The following is a 22,292-nucleotide window of genomic DNA, read 5'->3' as shown; positions in this document are numbered from 1 at the left end:
CCTCTGTTTCCCCTCACCTGGGTTTTCCCCATTGCTCCCGGAGATTTACATGGGTCAACCCTTGGTCCCGGTCATTCTCAGAGTTCAGCCCCCTTCCAGCTGCCCTCTACCCGCAGCTCTCCCCACCAGCGGGGAGCCCAAGTCCAACAGAAACCAAGGAGTCCTCACCCCAGTCTGCAGCTGGGTCCAGAAACCTCCTCCCTGAGCACCTTCCCTCTTCCTGCTTCTCTCCAGCAGCAACCCCCAGGGCTTTTCCTGGGGTCTGGCCTCCTGTCTCAGCCCCACCACTCTGGAGTCCTCTCCTCCCCGTCTAGCACAGGATCCCTGCTTGCTCCCTTCTGCAGCCATCTGCTTTCTCCCCTGGCCTCTGGGCTAGATAAGGGAGTGGGCTGGGTCACATGACCCACCAGTCACATGACCTTAATTCTCCCCACCTGGGGGGGTGAGCTAATCGTGCCGCAGGTGGGGCTGGGGCCATCTCCCCAGAAAGGGGCCAGACACCCTGTGACGGTCACTCTCAGGCAATAAAATGGGGGGAGGGCAGCGTGAGCCCCAAGGATGACCCCCGAGTCCGGGGGATTCTACCCGACACCCATGAAAAGGGGGAGGGAGCGAAAGCTGCTGCCCTCACCCCAGGGATCAGGGATGCACTGACCCTGGGTGTCTGTGCCAATGTCCTGTGCCAGGTGTCCGGCTTGGATGTGCCACACCAACCGCCGACGTCACATCCAACGTGGCAAAGGCTGACCCGCCCTCCCCGTCTGTCCTTCCCTCATCACATTATGGCACCAGCTTTGCGGTGCCATGGCTGAGCGTAGGGTGCCACGAGGCACGGATCAGGGGTGAGTGGGGGGGCCTGAACGCCACGCTCCCGAGGTCACTCGCCGGGCTCCCTGCAGCCACGTGCTCAGGGAGCTAGCAGAGCCGGGCCCGCTTGGCACAGGAATGAGGGCAGAGGAGGAGACGAATCAACCTCAGCATCTGGGAACGCCAGCTCTGAAGAAGAGCTCTTTGTGGCTCAAAAGCTCGTCTCTCTCACCAGCAGAAGTCGGTCCAATAAAAGCTATAACCTCCCCCACCTTGTCTCAGGAACATCTAGAGACAACAGATAAATCCCTCTGTGAATTGCCAGGGGGGCTTGCACCTAACGCAACAAGCTCTGTGCTCTCTAAACCCTCCCATCTCTGGCAGTGGGCCTCTGCACCTGGAGAGCCATCCGTCATGCATCACGCTTTGCAGGCGTTGGAGAGAAGAGAACTCATCTTAGAACTCACCGCGTCTAACCCGCTGCCTTGTGATTCTCCGTGACACAGCCGAGGGAACCGGTGCGTGAGTTCTACAAAAGTTGTCCCCTGCCCTGGAGGTTTCTCCAGCCAGAAACGCCCTTCCCACACTGGTGCACGGGGTCAGTTACACCCCAGGGAATTAATGAAAATTATGCAACATCACATGCGTATTCATTTACGGTTTAAATACAGAATGTATCCTCGCTAGAGAGACATGGAGGCCAGCTTCCATGAATTTTGCATTTGTATTGCCCATTTTATCAACGCGCTTTATCATCAGTTAACGAAAAACTGGACACCAAACTGACCCAGCATGTGGGGTTTGTAAACCTAAAGAATAGGCTTTAAATAATGACGACTGAAATTCAGGATGCTTTTTATAATGAATTAGGGCCCTAAAACATACTTCTTCGACCATGAAGCTGGTCTCTTCAAAGTCCAAGATTGAAATAAAAAAAAGAAAATGAAACAAAGGACCATTGTAAGTTCTTGTGCGGTACAAAGATATGCAAGGTAATTGCAGTTATAGCGAGTCTTTCTTTCATACCAGAGATGGAAACATCAGCACCACAAACTTCAGCATTAAACACCGGGCCTCATCTGACGTTATTAGTCTGTGGAAGAGAAGAATGAGGGGGGATTTGATAGCTGCTTTCAACTACCTGAAAGGGGGTTCCAAAGAGGATGGATCTAGACTGTTCTCAGTGGTGGCAGATGATAGAACGAGGAGTAATGGTCTCAAACGTTGCAGTGGGGAAGGTTTAGGTTGGATATTAGGAAAAACTTTTTCACTAGGAGGGTGAGGAAGCACTGGAATGCGTTACCTAGGGAGGTTGTGGAATCTCCTTCCTTAGAAGTTTTTAAGGTCAGGCTTGATAAAGCCCTGGCTGGGACGATTTAGTTGGGGATTGGTCCTGCTTTGAGCAGGGGGTTGGACTAGATGATCTCCTGAGGTCCCTTCCAACCCTGATCTTCTATGATTCTATGATTCTATGACAACGTTCTTTTAAGCTCCTGCAACCTGTGGGGCCCTGAGTGGCCATAAACACATATTTCTTCTTCAACAACGCTGTGATAATATTCAGAGTCATTTTGCATGGTAGGTAATGAGCAGCAAAAAAGAGAGGCGTGCCGTTTAACTGCTACTGGCTCTGGGGCCATTGTCCTGGGAACTTTTTTCCTGAGATAATTTAAGTACCTCGTTTTCTTGCCCTCTGAAGCACAGAACATGTGTGACAATGCATTGACATCCTCAAATCTTTCTCCCACCATGTTGATTATGTGGGCAAGGCATGTAACATGGAGGCTACAGGGAAACAGTCCAGACAGTCCAGAATTGAAAGCTTTTTTCACGCATGTTGTATGTTACTGCATTGTCGTAAGCAATTGTGCACCATTTGAACGACAGCTTGAGACGCAGCCCTGTGATTTGTTTGCTGGATGACGTGCATGTGAGCAAGATAAAAGCACACCTTTCCGGGGCTGTCTTTCACCAATGGTGCAAGCCATGCAATGCGATTGTGAAGTGTGTAACAGCCTTCATCAAAATGAAGACCTCCTCCATTTTGTCCTTAAGTTTATTTTGCACACTGCTGCAGACATCTGTGGCTGGTAACATCCTGGAATTGCACCACCATTCTTGACTCGCGTGTTAAGAAACTGTCATAACAAAGGACAGTCTATTTTAGACGGTGGTCTATTTTCACTGACCCAAGTTCCGATCCAATTACAGATAACATCCAACCACTCTTGTTGCACAATAGTTGTGTTGAAACAGGGTGAAATTGTGTGCTGTGTTTTATGAGGTTCTCCTTGCAAAACTTACATTCTTGTTAAAGGCTTCTGTGATTTGTTCAGATGGTTTGCAACAGCCAATCTCCACTCATGGTCAAGAACAATGTTACACATTTTGCAAAAGTGTTTTCCTCCGTCTTCAAATACTTCTCCAGGAAAATTTTTTGCTCTGTCCTTTGCTGATATATTTGCAAAATGAGAACTTTCTTGTGGCATTTTTTGTCAAAACTGTTTAATGCTACTTCTATCATAGAATCATAGAATATCAGAGTTGAAAGGGACTTCAGGAGGTCATCTCGTCCAACCCCCTGCTCAAAGCAAGACCAATCCCCAACTAAATCATCCCAGCCAGGGCATTTTCAAGCCTGACCTTAAAAACCTCTGAGGATGGAGATTCCACCCCCTCCCTAGGGAACCCATTCCAGTGTTTCACCACCCTCCTAGTGAAAAAGTTTTTCCTAATATCCAACCTAAACCTCCCCCACTGCAACTTGAGACCATTACTCTTCGTTCTGTCATCTGCCACCACTGAGAACAGTCGAGCTCCATCCTCTTTGGAACCTCCCTTCAGGTAGTTGAAGGCTGCTATCAAATCCCCCCTCACTCTTCTCTTCTGCAGACTAAATAACCCCAGTTCCCTCAGCCTCGCCTCGTAAGTCATGTGCCCCGGCCCCCTAATCATTTTTTGTTGATTTATCCTGCACATGATCTGTCATTTTACTGTATCCTTTTGGTTAACGGTCATATTATGCAATATTACAAGCCTATGAGTAGTGAAACATATTATGCAGCTGCATAATTGTGTCATTCTCTGGGGTGTCATGGGGATGCTAAACAACATTGTCTTCTCGATCTGTGTCCATGGCTTGTATCACGGATTCATATGTTCTAAGGCCAGAAGAATCATAGAATATCAGGGTTGGAAGGGACCTCAGGAGATATCTAGTCCAACCGCCGATTGTGATCACCTAGTCTGACCTCCGGTACAACACAGGCCAGAGAACTTCTTGAACAAAATTCCCAGAGCATCCAATTTTGATTTAAAAGTTCAGTGATGGAGAATCCACCACGACCCTTCCTAAATTGTTTCAAATGGTTAATTACGCTCACTGTTAAAAATGCATGCCTTATTTCCGTTCTGAATTTGGCTAGCTTCAATTTCCAGCCATTGGATCGTGTTCGACCTTCCTCTGGTAGATTGAAGAGGCCATTATTAAATATGTGTTCCCTATGTAGGTACTGACAGACTGGGATCAAGTCACCCCTTAGCCGTCTACCACTGTGCCCAGGAAATTTACATGGCAGGTTTATTCTGCCACAGGCACCATCCTCTGGAAAAACAGCTCCCGAAGGGCGACTGGTCTGTTGCTGACACAGAGCTAGGCAAACATCAGTCCACACTGGGTGTGGGGGCTCTGCTGGATGCAGGTGGGACGTTCTCAGGCCAAGCCCATCGCTCCTCCTTCCCATGGAGAGGTCGGAGCTAGAAACTGAAGATTCTAAGTCTGATCCTGGGGTGATCTGATCCTGGGGTGATCGCTGTCGCGGATATTCTGTGGGTAAGGGGGTCATGACTAGGGCATTAAAGCTAAGAGACCCCAGACACTCCAACAAGCACCTACGCACTAAGTGTGGCTAGGCAGGACACCCATAGGTGCCTTAGATAGATTAGATGGGGTATATGGGGATAGATAGATAGATTAGATTAGATGTGTATGAGGAGAGAGCTCTGAATTGTATTTGTTTAATTTCAGCAGCTGTACTTTGCATCAGTCTCACAAAACCTGTTCTCTCTCCTGTTCGCATCCTCCTGGCTCCAGCACGTCAAGTTTCTTTTCCGTTGTCGTTACTCGTATTTATTTGGCAGAATTACAGAATTTAATCCAACGAAGGAGCTCGCTTGTCTTTTTCCATAATACGATGTTTGGGTCAAAGATCAGGGTTCTGTTCCGCAGCCAGGCCACCGGACCCAGCACGCTTTTGTTTGGAGAATTTTCACAGTCTAATTAACCGTTAGAACAACTCGCCCAGGGACATGGCAGATTTCTCCATTGCAACGCGTCAGCTTGAATGGCTCAGGCTCAGGCTGCAGGAATCACTGAGAAAGGTTCTCCGGCCTGTGCTCTGCAGGAGGTCAGACTAGATGATCACAATGGTCCTTTCTGGGCTTGGAAGCCGTGGAACTGTGACAGCTCCATCCTCTGGACACAAGCCTTGGCAACGTGAATGTAGGCCCAGACCCTCCTCACGTCCATTGAACTCAATGGAGAGCTCTTTCTGTCTCTGTCCTTTTTTCAGGAGGGTTCTCCTGCGTCCTGTGTCCCCTGCATCCTGCTGCACAAACAACACCCCAGGGTCGGGCCGTCCTGCCGACCAGCTGGCTCTGAACTTGCAATGGAAGTGAGGAAGGGCCAGAGAATGTTCCCGCGCTGAGCCCGAACGTGGGCCAGGGACCACGGGCCTTGCTGCACGCCCCGCTCTTACTGAGGTATCTTTCCCCGGCCGTGATTTCTCAGTGCCCCATGGGACCCGGCGGTGTGCACAGAGGGGGCTGGGTGTGAGCAGCCACCCAGCGCCCCGCCCTGGGCTCTGGGACAAGGAACGGAACAAGCGTGGGGGACCTGCCAGCTGCAGTGTTACAGACAGGGAAACTCCCTCTGCAAATGCAGACTGAGTCACGAGGAAACCAACCGACCATGAACACTGAGCCACAAAGGAGAAACCAACAACGCATCCCCGGAGCCCCCCCAACCTTTCCCCCCCAGAGCCTCCCCATCCCCCTCCTATCCCACCGCACAGACTCCCTGGTCCCCGCAACCCTCCCCCCCAAAGCCTCCCCCAACCTCCCAGAGACTCCCCATTCCCCCATCCCTCCCCCCATCCTCCCAGAGACTCCCTGATCCCCCCACCTTTCCCCAGAACTTCCCCCAGAGCCTCCCCATCCCCCTCCTATCCCACACCAGAGACACCCTGATCCCCCCAACCATCATCCCCAGAGCCTCTCCATACCCCCCAGAGACTCCCTGATCCCCCACCGTCCCCCCAGAGCCTCCCCCTCCTATCCCACCCCAGAGACTCCCTAATCCCCACTCTGTCCCCCCAGAGCCTCCCCATCCCCCTCCTATCCCACCCCCGAGACTCTCTGAACCCCCTAACCCTTCCCCATCCCGCCCCCGCCCACCCCCAGCCCACTTGCAGTCTGTCCCCTGATCCCAGCTCCCTGGCTCTGCCCCACAGCTGTCCGTGGGGGGAGGGCGACACCCTGTGGTCCTGGCAGGGAAGCGTCGGCCTCATTGCTCTGGGCTCCCTTTTGCAGGGGCGCTCATGGGCCGGTGCCTCCGTCCAGCTGGGAGGCCTGCTAGGGGCAGGAGGGATGTTCCAGTCTGGGGCCGTGGGCGCAGAGGATGCTGGCGTGCGAGGCTTGAGACTGGTGGGGGGGAGACAGCTGGGGTGGGTCGTTAGTGGGTTGCAGATCGTTGTACTCCAGTGTCTCTGCTCAGGCCCTGAGTTTGAGCATGGTGCAAAGTTATGAATGGCAGCTCCCAGGTTTGCCTTGCGAACGCCTTGTGCGGGTTTCCCTTGAGGCTGGGGGCCAAGAGGCCAGCTGTAGGGCGATCGCTGTGTGACGAGTCGGACGTGGTGTTCTGCTCACTTGCTTTAGCACTGCTTCCCTCTCCCTTTTGCTGCCCTATAGAGTCCCCCTCTCTCCAAGCTGATTCAGCCCTTCATGGATGTGACAAAGCGGGACTGTTCTTAACGTTTCCTCTGAATACTGTAGGGGTGCCTCAGTTTCCCCTGTGCAGTTCTTAAGTCTCTAGGTGGTGGGATAAGGGGGTGTAATTGTTGCAGATCAAAGGGCCAGTGTACATAAATGGCCGACACTCTGTCTCCTGGCAACTGATGGCCTGGGCCCTCCCCCTGCAAGGTGAATGCTGAAGGGTTGGAGAACAAAGGAATCCGGTGACCTCCTGGCCCCGGAAAGGGACAAAGCCCAGAGGAGGGGGGGCTGGAGGGAGTTTCAGTTTGGGGCTGGCTGGGACATGGAGTGAAGGGCAGACGGGGTTGTCTGGCTCACTGCCCCACAAAATGGACCCAGCTGAGGGGTCCTGTTCTCTGCACCTACAAGCTCTGTGTTAGACCATGTTCCTGTCGTCTGTTTTACTGGCTGGCTGAGAGTCACGTCTGACTGCGGAGTTGGGGGGCAGGACCCTCTGGCCCCCCCAGGACCCCGCCTGGGCGGACTCGCTGGGGGAAGCACACGGGGCAGAGGAGGCTGAATGCTCCAAGGTCAGACCCAGGAAGGTGGAAGCCGGGTGAGCTGTGTGTCCTGCAGACAGGCTGCTCCCAGAGAGGAGACTCCCCCAGAGTTCATGGGGAGCAGTTCCAGAGCATCGCCCGGGGCCTCCATGACAGTGTATTTACAGACAGTTTCCGTATCCCCCCAACGATGTACTCAGCTCTCGCTCCAGCCAGTGTTTGCCAAAGCCGGGGCACGGCCCCGGGGCAAGAGCTCAGGGCTAGCTCAGGGTGGGTACAGACATTCCCGTCCATTGCTCTCCAGAATCTCAGCTTACATTTCAAAACCCTCCATCTGGAGCTGGTTTGGCTGCGTGAGGCTGATGACGAGGCACCTGCCGGAGTCTGCAAAGAGCCTGAGACAAGAGCTGGGGCGGGGGCTTGCCTTCCTCTGTGGCATGGGCGTGGTTTGCCTGCCGGGATCGTCCGGACATGTCTCCCCTGAGCAGTTCCTCCAACTCTAGGGCAGCTGGTCTCTGCCTGCAGTATGCAACTCCAGAGCACTAAAAAGCTTTCGTCTAACGAGAGACTCTGGGCTCAGTACGGGTGTAGCCGAAGGACCTGGGCTGAGCAGAGGCTCAGCTGAGATGCTCTAATGGGCCCCTGGGGGCTTAAACCCTGTGAGACTGTCCCGTTCCTTGCAGCAGCGGCTGAGTGAGATGACCAGATGGAGGAGGTATTTTTGAAAGGCAGCTGTGAGGAAGGGGTGGGGGGCAGCCAAAGGCCTATGCACTCTGGGAGGGAGACAGTTCAAACTCCGAGGCCCTTGACTATGAAAGAACTGGTTGTGGCCAGAATAGTCTTGCCCAGCTGGACAGGGTTACGCTTGGATCGGTGTCCCCTCGTCCCTCATTAATGGACCAGTTTTCTCTGCAATGCACCATTCACCCCTCGCCCCCCAGCAGGGAGGCAGGGGCACTAAGGCAAATGAGCATGGCTTTATGGCGAATGGGGATGTTAAATCAACATGTGGTCGTTCTTTGATGAGATCACAAGATGGGCTGATAACGGTAACTGTGTTGACATAAATACTTAGATATGTTAGTTTTACTTAGACTTACTTAGTTTCTTTGCGGGCGAGGATGGTCTTGTTGGTCTGTGTTTGTACAGCGCCTGGCACAATGGGGTCCTGGTCCATGAGTGGGGGATCCAAGGTGCTACTATACTGTAAACAGTAAATAATAATGTACTTGGATTTCTGTAAGGCATCAGTGCTGCATAGGGTGACCAGACAGCAAGTGTAAAAAATCGGGATGGGGTGGGGGGTAACAGTTGCCTACATAAGAAAAAGCCTCCAAAATTGGGGCTGTCCCTATAGAATTGGGACATCTGGTCCCCCTAATGCTGCACAATGTTCTGATCAAAAAGTAGCACAATGCCGAATCGTCATGGGACCTAATCAGTGAGGTGAAAACTGGCTAACTGCTAGAACGGTTAATGGGGAATCGTCACCCCAGAAGGTGTTTCTAGCGGGGCTCTGCAGAGATCTGTTCTTGGGCCAGTGCAGTTCCATATCTTTATCAGTGATCTGCAAGGAAATATGCAGTCACTGCTGGTGACGTTTGCAGATGGCACAGACTGGTGGGGAGATAAATAATGGACCTGAATCCCTCGCTGGGGTTCACTTCGACGAGCTCCATCAAGGTGGACTCCACGCCGGCGCCTTGTCTCCACTAGGATTTTGCATCCATTATCTCGGTGTAAAAAACACCTTTTCTGAAGTGAAGCCCTAATAGTCACAGCCTCTCTGTTTAGACCCAGCAGGGCCGGGGCTCTGCGCAGGGCCTTTATCGCTGGGATCACAAAGCTACTTTGCTCAGCACTCTGGGAGCTGTAACCTGATGCATGTCTGATTACCAGGCAGATAGCTTGTCTGGGGAGTTAACCTCCCCCACCACAACAGCCTCTCGTTTCAGAACTGCGTCATTTCCATCCCGTCTCCCCAGTGGGGGCTGGGTGGCCAGCACCCATGGCCCGCTCTGCTTTGCTGTTCACGCCTTGGATCTTCCTGCCCTCAGAGAAGGGAGCCTCTCGCTCTTTGGGATTCAGTTCCAGTTCCCTGGCACGGTCACCACCACAGACGTTTAGACCCAGTCCCACTCCTCCCCTCCCCGCCCCCTTTGAACTCCTCTATTGTCTCTGCTGACCATCCCCACGGATCTGTGCCCAAGGCCACAGTCTCCTTCATTTATTAAACCTCCTTCCTCTTGTGGCTTGGTTCCCTGCTCTTTGCACGTGCGTGGACACCCCTCTCCAGCTCCATCTGCTTCGGCAGAACTCCATCTTCTGCCCTACCAGGTGCTGCAGCAGAGATGGGGGTGGTGACAGGGCTGGGGTCGCAGGGGGCTGCAGGTTGGGAGTGAGGGGCACTGGCAGCGCTGGAGGGGGGCAGGTGTTAGGGGGCTTATTCCTTCACCCGCCTATTTCCCTGGTCCTTCTCGCATGAACAGAGAGCAACAATACCCCAAGTCCAAAGGTGGACGAGCAAAGTCCAAAGGTGCAAACAATTCGATGTTTATTGGGGTGAACTTCCAGCAAGCATGATTCCAGTTTCTTTCCTCAGTGTCCCCCTTCCCAGCTCTGACACACAGAGCCTTACCTGTGGCCTGTTTCCCACTCCTGCCCTTAGCCAAACATGATTCCAATTCCCCACCCCCATTCCCTGTTCCCATTCCCCCCCCCTCCACCATCCTGATAAGAATACACCTACATTCTTAGAGTTTGGCCTTTACTGACAGGCCTGAATGTCTATATCCTAACTGCAGGGCTGGGGTAGCAGGGGGCTGCAGGTCAGGAGTGAGGGGCACCGGCGGAGCTGTGGGGGGCCCAGGGCTGGGCTAGCAGGGGGCTGCGGGTCAGGAGTGAGGCAACGCTGGGGGTGGGGCTCAGGACCGGAATAGCAGGATGCAGAGGGGCGGTATTACCCCACTGAGGTAATATTGAGCCCCAGGCTCTGGGGCTGGAGCAGGAATATCCCCCCTCCCCAACACACAGGAATAAACTTGTTAACCAGTCCACAGTCAGTGAAATGGACAGCACTGGAAAGAAATAACAATTAAACCTTCATTACAAGCCATGTCGCCAGCCCTTTCTCGCGGCAAAGTCGCCAATCACGACATTGTACAACAGCTCCCTTTCTAAAGATGCGTTTCTTGACTTGGGGGTCGCGGGACCAGTTTGGGGCGGGGGTCGCAAGTGGGGGGCCTGCAATTGCCCAGGGCCCCGCCGCCGGGGCTGAAGCATGTAACGAGTAAAATACCAAACCAGGCAAGTGCTTATGAAAACAACAATCATGAAAAGCGAACGGAGGCCCCCTTGAGCTGCCAATCCCTTGGTCTCCTTACGCCCAGCGCGGGCCCTGGCGGGCTGGGGGGCAGGTCAGGAGTTGGACGAGTCCCTGGCCCAGCCGTGCCGGATTCTCCTTCTCCCCTGCAGCCACCGAGAAGCGAGGCGCCGGAGAGGAACAGGGTGTGGGCGAGGGATGGCCCCTCCCAGGAAATCTGATTTTAAACTCTGCAGCGAAAGGTTTTGCCATAGAGGCTGACGAGTCGTCCGGTGAGTAACTTTGCTCCTCCGCTGCCTGTTCCTGTTTATCGCAGGCCTCGTTAGGCAGTAACGGAGCGTGAGGGGGTGGACTCCTCTCACCCAGTGCTGTGAGCGGGGCAGGGGATCAGGGCTGGCTTATCCGGGCAGAGGCACGAGAAAGTGTTTCCTGGCAGCCTGGCTTGTTCGCTGAATCGCCAGGCAGACGCCTCTCCGGGGTGTGTCCCGTCCTGTCACTTACAGGGAGCTCAGCACTGGAGCCCAACTCCCCCAGGCCACGCAGGATCAGGGCGAGCGTCCCCCGCTGGGCCTTGTCCCAGTCAGGAGGGACTCCAGTTGCCAGTGTGGGTTGGCCATATTCCTGGAGGTTTAATCCCATGACATAATCCTGGAGGGATGGCGGTGATAGCGGGGACAGGACGGTCCCTGGACAGCTCTACCATGTGCTGAGTCTACCGACAATGGGGGGCACGCCCGGGTTTGGGGGCAGTTGGCCTGGCTTGCAATGAGGGCAGGCTCCACCACTGCCAGGGGAGCACCGCCAGGAGGGCGGCTCGGCCAGGGCTCTGGGGCTCGGCAGCCCCGTGGTCAGCCCCGTGGTCAGCAATGCAACGCTTGGCATCGCGGGCCAGGCTGCACCACCGCAGCAGATGAGCGGGGATTTCGTGGTGAGCCTGGCATCCGTGCCCTTGGGTGGCTGCAGACAGCCACTGGCTCCAGGGCTGTGCAGCTCGGGGACGGGCATAAAGCCAAGGGCCCCGGGTTCGAGTCCAGCTCAGCAGGGAGCCAAAGCTTCTGTGCAATGGGCGGGCGGGGATGGGCTGGGCCCGGCAGAGGGCACCAGGAGGCAGGGGTGCTGGTGGGAGCGGGTGTGGGGAGCCGACTCTGGGGCTGGCAGCCGGCCCCCCTCGGCAGGATGGCAAATGGCTGGGAGATGAAGAAGCCTTCGGAGCGGAGCTGGGCAGCGGCTGGGGCAGGCAGATGAGAAACGCGACACATGATTGACCGCAGTGGGCTGTGAAGTAACAGGGAGTGGGCGTGTGGAAGGATGTCAGAGCCCCCAGGGAATGACACCCAGCACGCCCGGCCCTGCCTCGCCAGAGCCAGCACTGGCGGGGGGGCGGGGCTGCTTTCTCTGGGCCAGCGCCCACCCCGATGTGGGGGTCCCTGCACCCACACGCCCAGCCCCACCTCCTCCTTCCTCTGCCAGGCTGGGGATGACTCAGCAGCAGCCAAACCAGTTCTGATACCATCTCGGTGTGCAGGCCGGGAGGGGCCCGCAGCCCCCAGCCCCGCCACGGGGCAGGAGCCCTCACCCGCCGGCATGACCGGCACCTCCTGGCCAGGGAGCCAGGCTGTGCCCGGCCCTCTGTCCACCCAGCCCTAATGCTAACCAGCTCCTCTCTCTCCCCAGGGCCCTGACACCATGTACACGGCGATCCCCAAAAGGTACCGAGCCAGTCGCCCCGAGTCCCCCCATCCCCACCCCCTGGATTTACCCCCAACTCCTGCCCCACACCCTGGAGTTACCCCGATCCCCTTCCCCCGTATCCATCCTAATCTGGATTTACCCCCCATCCTGCCCCTACCCCCCTAAGCCCCCCCTTCCGGATTCACCCCAGCCCCTTTTCGCTCCGGCAGCGGCTCCCCCTTCGATGCCTCGGTGAACCAGCCTGGCCTGCACATCTGGCGGGTGGAGAAGATGAAGCCGGTGCCGGTCCCGGCAGAGTCCAAGGGCGTCTTCTACTCGGGGGACTCCTACCTGGTCCTGCACAACGGGCCGGAGGAGCAAGCCAACCTGCACATCTGGATCGGTAAGGGCCGGCTCTCGGCATGGCGGCGCGGGCCCCTGGCCAGCCCTGTGGGTGAGGCAGCCTGGAGGGGAGAAGCGGGGTGCTGGGGCCATGGCCCAGCCGAGGGTGCCAGGGCCCGGAGCTGCCCTTCTGGGCTGGCAAGGGAGTGAGTGCCCAGCCTGGGCCAAGCGAGGGGCCCTGTGCTCGGGCTCTGGTCCCTGCCCTCGCCGCACTCCCTGGCATGGCAGTGCCTGCCCCCCCGGGGGCTCCCGTTATGGGGGGAGGGGACTTCAGGCTCCTCAGGCTCCCTGCTGAGCACATCAGCCCAGGCCCCCTGGCCACCCTGGAGGGCTCCCAGCCCACGGCGCAGCCAGCCCTGGTGCCAAGGGGCACCGGCAGGGCTGCCAATGTTCTAATCGCAGAAAACCGAACACCCCGGCCCCACCCCGAGGCCCCGCCCCTTCTGAGGCTCCGCCTCCCCCCCTCCGTCCCCCCTCCCTCCATCGCTCGCTCTCACCCAGCCTCACTCGCTCCCTCATTTTCACCAGGCTGGGGCAGGGGGTTGGGGTGCACGAGGGGGTGCAGGGTGAAAACTCTGGGAGGGAGTCTGGGTGCTGGAGGGGACTCCAGGCTGGGCAGGGGGTTGGGGTGCGGGAGGAGGTTCAGGATGCAGGCTCCGGGCAGTGCTGACCTCAGGTGGCTCCCAGGAAGCAGCGACATGTCGCTCTGGCTCCTAGGTGGAGGGGCGGCCAGGGGGCTCTGCATGCTGCCCCCAGCCCTGCAGCTTCCATTGGCCGCGGTTCCCGGCCAGTGGGAGCTGCGGAGCTGGTGCTCGGGGCAGGGACAGTGCACGGAGCCCCCCTGGCCGCCCCTCCGCCTAGGAGCCAAGGGACATGTCACTGCTTCCCAGGAGCTGCGTGGAGTCAGGCAGGGAGCCTGCCAGCCCCTCGCCAACTGGACTTTTAACAGCCCAGTCGGCAGTGCTGACCGGAGCCGCCAGGGTCCCTTTTCGACGGGGTGTTCTGGTCGAAAACTGGACCCCTGGCAAACCTCGGCGCCGTGCCCGGGGCCCCTGCCAGCTGGGTAGCAGCTCAGCTGTTGCTCTTCCTCCCCCACCGCACCCAGGCCAGAGCTCCACGCGGGATGAGCAGGGGGCCTGCGCCGTGCTCTCCACCCACCTCAACACCCTGCTGGGCGAGCGGCCCGTCCAGCACCGCGAGGTGCAGGGCAACGAGTCCGATGTCTTCATGGAGTACTTCCCCCACGGCATCAAGTACCAGGTACCGGGGAGAGGCCCGCCCCACATCCCCAACTGCCCCCCCAACCCCAGCCTGCCCCATCTGACCCCCTCATCATCACCCCAGGCCTGCCCTACTTCCCCACCTCGACCCCTCAACCTGCTCTGCCAGGGGTCAGCCCCTGCCTCCCCTCCTCACCCCCACAATCTGGCCTGCTCCATCTGCCCCCCACCTCCCCAGCTAGTCCCTGTGCTCCCCGCCCGGCTGCTGCTCAGGGCCCCTCTCTGTCTCTGCCCCTCAGGAGGGTGGGGTGGAGTCCGCCTTTCACAAAACCCAGTCCAGCCGGAGCTCCGGGCCCATCCGCAAACTCTACCAAGTGAAGGGCAAGAAAAACATCCGGGCCACCGAGCGGGAGCTGAGCTGGGCCAGCTACAACACCGGGGACTGCTTCATCCTGGACCTGGACGACGTAAGACCACGCCGGGGGCAGGGGCCTGGGCAGACACAGGCCTGGCTGTGAATGGAGGCATATTTCTGTATTCACAGCCGGGTGTATTGGCCAGGGCGGGTGGTGGGTGCATTAGCACCCAGGGGTGGAGGGGAATTGGCCAGGGTTAGTGGAGGGTGCATTGGCACCTGGGGGTGGAGGGGAAATTGGCCAGGGTGGGTGGTGGGTGCATTAGCACCCAGGGGTGGAGGGGAATCGGCCAGGGTGAGTGGAGGGTGCATTGGCACCTGGAGGTGGAGGGGAATCGGCCAGGGTGGGTGGTGGGTGCATTAGCCCCAGGACTGGCCGGTGTGGGGGGGCTGGGTGCGCATGGGGCAGGCGGGCAGAGGCGCTGGCAGGTGACGGCATTGGCATTGCGAGGTGGGTAGGCAGGGAGGTTGGCAGGCGGGGGGTGAGGTAGGTAGGCCGGGGTGCTGGCGGGCAGGTGGATTTCCAGGCATGCCCCTCTCTCCTGTCAGACCATCTACACGTGGTGCGGTGAGACATCCAACATCCTGGAGCGCAACAAGGCCCGGGACCTGGCGCTGGCCATCCGGGACAGCGAGCGGCAGGGCAAGGCCCGGGTGGAGATCGTGTCCGACGGGGAGGAGCCGCCCGAGATGATCCAGGTCTGGCCGTGAAGGGCTGGAAGCGGGACTGTTGTTGCTCTGGTCCTGCCAGGGCAGATCCAGGGAGGGCTCGGATTGGGGAGGGGGCAGGGGATGAAGCCGGGGTTTGGGGGGCAGGTCACCGGGTGAAGCCCAGCTTGGGGGCAGAGGGAGTGGGCTGGAGACATGTGGTGGCAGCCAGGGATTTCCCTTCACCCCCACTATGGGGGTGTTTACCCCCCCTGAATTTCCCTAACACCACTCCCCCCTAGTTTTGTGAACTAGTTACATGCAGTGTTGCCAGTTTAGTGATTGTCTGGAAATGTGAATTGAAATTGAAACATTAATAGTACACACTTTAAAAGCATATCCAGTGTATGATAAAAGACGTGTATCTGAAAAAGGATCACAGATTAGAAAAGTAGGAACATGGACGAGCTTCCTTGTACAGCTGTTGTTTTTATGACCATGTCAGTGCCTTCATAATTGCACTGTACATAATTGCAGGGCCCACCTAATAATTTCAAAGGATGATTTGTGAGCAAAGTCGAAATGAGCTCTCCCTGACAGCTCGTGATGGGGTGGGGGGAAAGGCTTCAGGACCAGATTGTATTTACAGTCACACCTCATCTACCTAGGTATCCAGCAAACAGAGCTGTGTTGCCCAAGTGATAGATTTTGGCCGGGGTTGGTTTACAAATCACTTGAATGTGGGGGGGAGATGAAATGTTGTTGTTCTTATTGTCTGAGTAAAGTAGAACCATACTTGGCCTGTGCTGACTGAGGCCATCGAGAGAGAGGGTGGGGGCAGGTGTTTTGCTTGATGGTCTGTCTGAGGCACAAGTATGATTTGACCTGCCCCTCTCCACTGTTTAAAGACAGAGCTGAGTAGGCTCCATAGAGAGTCTTTTGTTCTGTTAAGTGACCACTGCAGCTGAAATCACTGAGAATCAGGTCGAAGCGCTCAGACCGGCCGTGGGACAGTGTTTCTGTGGCAGAGACGGCCCAGTCTGCACTCGCCGCGAGGTCCCCCCACTGCGAGCTCGGCTGAAATCACGGAGAGCTGGGTGGAACCTCAAGAGACCAACGTGCAGAGGTCACAGCGGCAGGTGGCAGCCGAAGGTGACGGCGCAGGGCCATGGGCAACAGAGCGATGGAGTGAACGGTGGCACAACGAACAACGGTGGCCAGAGCGAGCAGTGAGTAGCTGAAGGAATGAGCGAGGTGCCTTCTTGCCCCCCACCTGGGAGGTGAACTCACGTGAAAGCAGCTCTGAACTTTGAGTCTCCACTGGGTCTCCACCAAGGACAACACCGGTGAGTGTTAATGGGGCTGTTAAGAAAGCTGGACAACACAGTGTGTTAAGACACAACACAGTTCATGCAGACAAACATGGCTGCGGCATCCTACTGTCTATTAAGCAAGAGATACCGCACACTGCAAACTGGAGTGACAATGTTAAGTGCATGGTCACTTGTTCATCCTGCAGTTGAACCCCAGGTCCAACCAAGACCAGCAGACGCTCACTGTCTTTCTGCAAGAAACTCAACGGACTGGCTAGACGCATGCGGTGCAACAGTGAAAGACTCAACAGTTGAAAAAGTGAAGACCTCTCTCACCGCATTCAAAAAAATTGCATACCTGGCTGATGAATGCACCGATGCAAATGGGCATCAAGTATTAAGTCATTGTGTACGTTATCTTGAGGTCAGCGGTAGGCCAGTAGATGCATTTCTAGATGTTCAAGTGATAGAAGACAGATTGGCTGCATCTGTGACAACCCACATCTTAGAAGAGTTAAATGCTTGTCAACTGGACCCCAGACAGATGGCTGCTTGTGCATTTGATGGAACTGCAAACGTCTCTGGAAGACATGGTGGAGCACAAGCTTTGCTCAGAGAAAAGCGTAACCCTGGTCTCTCCTATACACACTGCAGAGGCCATCTACGCCAACTAGCGCTAGGACGAGCTCCAGACTCTTCAAAAGACATTTAAAAAGCTATAAATTTAATGTCTTCATTATATTCTTTTTTCAGCAAGAGTCCAAAAAGACTGAATATCTTGGACAATATAGAAGATACACTGGGACTGAAGTTCAAATTAGTCCAACCTGGGAAAACCCGCTGGCTTTCTCATGAGCGATCCTTGGCTGTTGTCTTAAAATTACTCCAGCCATTATTACTGGCTTTGGAAAGTATCTTCCAAAATGGGATGGATCTAAGTAGTGAGGCTGGTGGATTACTTTTGCTACTAAATTCACAGAAGACTATCGCCATTCTCTCTCTTGTAAGTCTACTGTTGAAACCACTTGGGTCATTAAACAATGCCATCCAGGCATCTGCTACAACAGTCGTAGATCTTTGTCCAGCAAGAGAAGCTACATTTGGATCAACCAGAGAGCTACCCATTGGAAAAGTCCTGGAAGAAGCAAAGACTTCAGTCCGGAAGTTGAGTAATGAAGGCATTTATATTGAATCCTTAAGTGAAGAGGACAAGAAGTGTTTGTTAAGACAACTGAAAAAGTACACAGACTTGATTCTTAAAAATCGACACCAGCGACTTCGAGATTCTACTCACCCTCTCCGTAGCTTTTACAGATCCCTGTCTTATAAAACACGGACAGTTGAGTGGAGTGAGGCTCTACCAGCCATGGGGCTGCCGTGTGCTCAGGGCAGAACAGAGAATTCGAACACACAGTGGAATATCACACGACGAATGAATGAAGATTTGACTTCAACTTCTTTTCTACCATCACAAGTGGCTCGACCCGATCGTTGTGCTCTGTTTCCTGGGCTGAGAGAAGCAGGAATTCATCTCTTGCTCCTGCCAGTCACAACAGTGACAGTCGAGCGTCCTGTTTCATCATCGACTAGCATTTTGTGCTCTGAAAGACGTCGCCTTCTGCCTGATCCTGGGAATGAACTAACGAGCGTATCAGTGGAAGGACTGGAAGTACCCGACACACGAGAAGCCACCAGAGATGGACGCAGTACATTCAAGAAGTTCATTAACGGAATTGTGCAAAATTATAACAAGAAACCAAGAAGGATGTAGACGTCGTGCTTCGTCGGAGGCTTGAGGAGCCGGCTTTTATTTGATTTTTCAATCATCACACAAATTAAATGGTCAGGAAACATTTTTCAGTTTTTACTGTGGTGTCACACAGCCCACCTTCACCCTCACGGTCTCATCGGCCCTGACCCCCGCCCTGTGCATTTGAACGCCCTGCCCCCCATTTCAACTCCTGGGGAAAACACCGGGGCAGCGCTGGCTCTGACAGATTTCCCCTTTCCCTAGGTGCTGGGTCCCAAGCCCGCTCTGAGGCAGGGCAGCCCCGAGGAGGATGTCACGGCGGATCAGAAGAACGCAGGGGCGGCTGCTCTCTATAAGGCAAGGGCTCCCCACCCCATCTCCGGAGCTCCTGCCCCACCATGGGCAGAGCCCCCCACCACAGCCTGGGCGCAGCGGGGCGCTGGGGAGCAGGGCTGGGGCTGCAGGCTGAGGGGGCTGCAGGCTGGGGGGGTTGTGGGGCAGCTGGGGAACAGGGCTGAGTGCTGAGTGAGGGGCTGGGCTCCCCGGGGTGGGTTCGGCAGCGTAGGGGGAAAGGCGCTGAAGGGATCCGCCTCTCCTTGGCCCCGGCAGGTGTCGGACGCGACGGGGAAGATGAACCTAACCAAGATGTCCGGGAGCAGCCCCTTCAGCCAGGGCCTGCTCTGCACCGACGACTGCTTCGTCCTGGACAACGGCCAGTGCGGCAAGATCTACGTGTGGAAAGGTACCGGGCATGGCCGGCCCGCCAGGGGCCAGCTGGCTCTGCAGGGGGGCAGAGACACACGGCCCAGGGCCCGGGCGGTACCAGCGAGCCTCCTGTGGGGGGTGCCCCCAGCCCCACCTCCCCTCCCGTTCACCCCACACCCAACCCCCTTCCCATGCGCCGTGCCCCCAGCCTCACCTCCCCTCTGATTCACCCCACCCCCCTTCCCACCTGCCATGCCCCCAGCCCCACCTTTCCTCCGATTCGCCCACCCTCCACTCCCAACCCCCTAGCCCCCAGCCCCACCTCCCCTCCCGTTCAACCCACCCCCGGCCCCCTTCCCACCCGCCATACCCCCAGCCCCACCTCCCCTCTGATTCACCCCACCCCCTTCCCACCCGCCATGCCCCCAGCCTCCCCTCCCCTCCCGTTCACCCCACACCCAGCCCCACTCCCACCCCCCTTCCCACCTGCCATGCCCCCAGCCCCACCTTTCCTCCGATTCGCCCCACCCTCCACTCCCAACCCCCTAGGCCCCAGCCCCACCTCCCCTCCCGTTCACCCCACCCCCAACCCCCTTCCCATGCGCCGTGCCCCCAGCCTCACCTCCCCTCTGATTCACCCCACCCCCCTTCCCACCTGCCATGCCCCCAGCCCCACCTTTCCTCCGATTCGCCCCACCCTCCACTCCCACCCCTCTAGGCCCCAGCCCCACCTCCCCTCCCGTTCAACCCACCCCCGGCCCCCTTCCCACCCGCCATACCCCCAGCCCCACCTCCCCTCTGATTCACCCCACCCCCCTTCCCACCTGCCATACCCCCAGCCTCACCTCCCCTCTGATTCACCCCACACCCAGCCCCACTCCCACCCCCCTTCCCACCTGCCATGCTCCCAGCCCCACCTTTCCTCCGATTCGCCCACCCTCCACTCCCAACCCCCTAGCCCCCAGCCCCACCTCCCCTCCCGTTCAACCCACCCCCGGCCCCCTTCCCACCCGCCATACCCCCAGCCCCACCTCCCCTCTGATTCACCCCACCCCCTTCCCACCCGCCATGCCCCCAGCCTCCCCTCCCCTCCCGTTCACCCCACACCCAGCCCCACTCCCACCCCCCTTCCCACCTGCCATGCTCCCAGCCCCACCTTTCCTCCGATTCGCCCACCCTCCACTTCCACCCCCCTAGCCCCCAGCCCCACCTCCCCTCCCGTTCACCCCACCCCCAACCCCCTTCCCATGCGCCATGCCCCCAGCCTCACCTCCCCTCTGATTCACCCCACACCCAGCCCCACTCCCACCCCCCTTCCCACCTGCCATGCTCCCAGCCCCACCTTTCCTCCGATTCGCCCACCCTCCACTTCCACCCCCCTAGCCCGCAGGCCCACCTCCCCTCCCGTTCACCCCACCCCCACCCCCTAGCCCGCAGGCCCACCTCCCCTCCCGCTCACCCCGCCCCCCTTCCCCGTTGCAGGACACCCCTGCACCAAGCAGCTTTCAGGGCACACCCAGCCGGCTTTCATGTATTGTGGCAGCTGGCACCAGGCAGGGGGGCTCCCAGCTGCCTGCAGGGCAGAGCACGGATGCCACTGCGTGAACTTACCCAGCCGTCCTGGCCCACCCGCAGGGAGCCAGCTGGCCGAACCCCTCACGAGTCAGTTTCTTGCGGGTTCCCCTGTCTCTAGGAAGGCTTGGGCTGGGATTTCCCTGCCACTCGCCCTTCCTGTCCTGCCCATTAGCTGCCCACTGAGCCCTCGCCCAGAGCCAGCGTAGCCCCTCTGCCACCTTCCCCTCCGAGGTGTGGCCCGCGCCCACCGCCAACAGCCCAGGCTTTCCGAAGCCTCCTTGGGGTCCCATCTGGAGCTGCCTTCCAAGGGGGCTGGGTTTCCAGTCAGCCTAAATATGTGGAGCGGGTACGGAGCCACGTGTAGCTCCCCCCGCCCCCCACTAGCCTAGATCCCCCAAGGGATTTCGGCACCTATCTCACTGACGTCAATGGGAGGTAGGCGCTGGGATGCCGTTCAGGATCTGGGCCTAGCTGCTCTGGAAAACGGCGGCCGTTCTCGCGCTTCAGCCATGGCACCGGCCCATCAGGCGGGTCACTGTCTCGGGCATCACTGCGTAGCTTTCGGCTCTCGGCGGGCGCTCCCGGCATAGGGCCATGCGGCAGCCCGGTGCACTGCGGGAACGGCCACACAAGGGCATTTCCCGCTCTCTCTGCGCCCCGAGCTCTGCCCCCGTGGCTGGCGGGGCTGATCCCCGTGCTGGCCAGAGCTCACAGCCCAGCGCGGGGGCCATGGATGGAGGCACCGCGGCTGCGTTCTCACTGCCCGGCCACCCTGCCCTCTGCCTGCATGGGCTTTTCCCTCCGCCCACTTGGGCTTCCTGCTCTGGCTGAGTCCCCAGCAAGGGAGCCAGGATGATCTGCACACAGGGACCCTGCCGGCCCTGCTCCCTCCCCCAGGAGCTCCTTCCCAGCTGGCCCGTTCTTCTCCATCCCAGGCCCTTCCGGCTCCCTGCCGTCTGCGTCTGCCCCACGGTCACTCTGCCCAGGGTTAGCACCGGACCCTGGGCACCTCCCCCAGTGCCAGGGGTGCTCAGCGGAGCACGCAGCCCTGTCCCCCCAGACTTGTCCCCTCTGTGCGGGGGATCAGCTGCCCTGACCCTTCCCTGCCTCCCTCCCAGGTCGCAAAGCTAACCAGCAGGAACGGGAGGCAGCCCTGAAAGTGGCTGAGGATTTCATCTCCCGTATGAAATACTCCCCGAAGACTCAGGTGAGTGAGCGCTGGGCCCCGGCGGGCTCCTGGGGGGCGGGAGGGAAATGGGGAGATGATGGGGGGCTCCCTGCCAGTAGGGTGACCAGACAGCAAGTGTGAAAAATCAGGACAGAGTGTGTGTGTGTGTGGGGGGGGGGGAATAGGTGCCTATATCAGAAAAAGCCCTGAATATCGGGACTGTCCCTATAAAATCAGGGCATCTTTGGGCCAGGCTCTCCACCTCGGCCTGGCTTCCCCCCACAGACAGCACAGAGGTGGTGCCCAGGGCCCTTCACCCCAAGGCAGATCTCTCCTCCTATGCATGGGGGGAGTCTCTGGGACCCCACCGTGCCCCCCACCTCATGCTAGGAGCACAGGGCTCGCCCTGCCTCACCGGCATCCATCCCTCTCTCTGCTGCAGGTGGAGATCCTGCCCCAGGGCCGTGAGAGTCCCCTCTTCAAGCAGTTCTTCGCAAGCTGGAAGTGAACCCGGAGCCTGCCCCAGGCCACCCGGCGCTGCTTCATCTACGGGCCTGCCCTCCGCTCTGTAGCCACCAGGCATCTCATTAAAGGACCCGCACGGGCCCCTTCTGCCTCCTCTCGCCTCCTTCCCTTGAGCGGGGCGGCCGTGCGGGGGGGCGAGAGATTTGGAAGGGCAAGGACCAGAACGGGGCATGGTGCCATTTCCCCCCTCAGCCCTGGCAGCTCCTGGCCGCAGGGAGCATGCACGCCAGTCCAGGCCTGA

At 57.9% G+C, this 22,292-nt stretch overlaps 1 protein-coding gene across 1 annotated transcript; it reads left to right on the top strand.

Annotated features, from left to right (window-relative positions):
* The first annotated feature begins 10,768 nt into the window (after positions 1-10,768).
* On the top strand, positions 10,769-22,144 carry CAPG (capping actin protein, gelsolin like). The gene is made up of 10 exons (XM_084615075.1): positions 10,769-10,931; positions 12,334-12,368; positions 12,561-12,733; positions 13,838-13,992; positions 14,252-14,419; positions 14,917-15,066; positions 18,343-18,435; positions 18,688-18,820; positions 21,477-21,565; positions 21,969-22,144. Exons 2-10 carry the CDS (start codon positions 12,346-12,348, stop codon positions 22,032-22,034), a joined length of 1,050 nt encoding a protein of 349 aa, XP_084471201.1. The 5' UTR covers positions 10,769-10,931; positions 12,334-12,345; the 3' UTR covers positions 22,035-22,144.
* Positions 22,145-22,292: the final 148 nt, after the last annotated feature.

Source organism: Lepidochelys olivacea, assembly GCF_965140295.1.
Source record: "Lepidochelys olivacea isolate rLepOli2 genome assembly, chromosome: 26".
NCBI classification, from domain to species: domain Eukaryota; kingdom Metazoa; phylum Chordata; order Testudines; family Cheloniidae; genus Lepidochelys; species Lepidochelys olivacea.
This window is presented reverse-complemented; position numbering and strand designations above follow the sequence as displayed.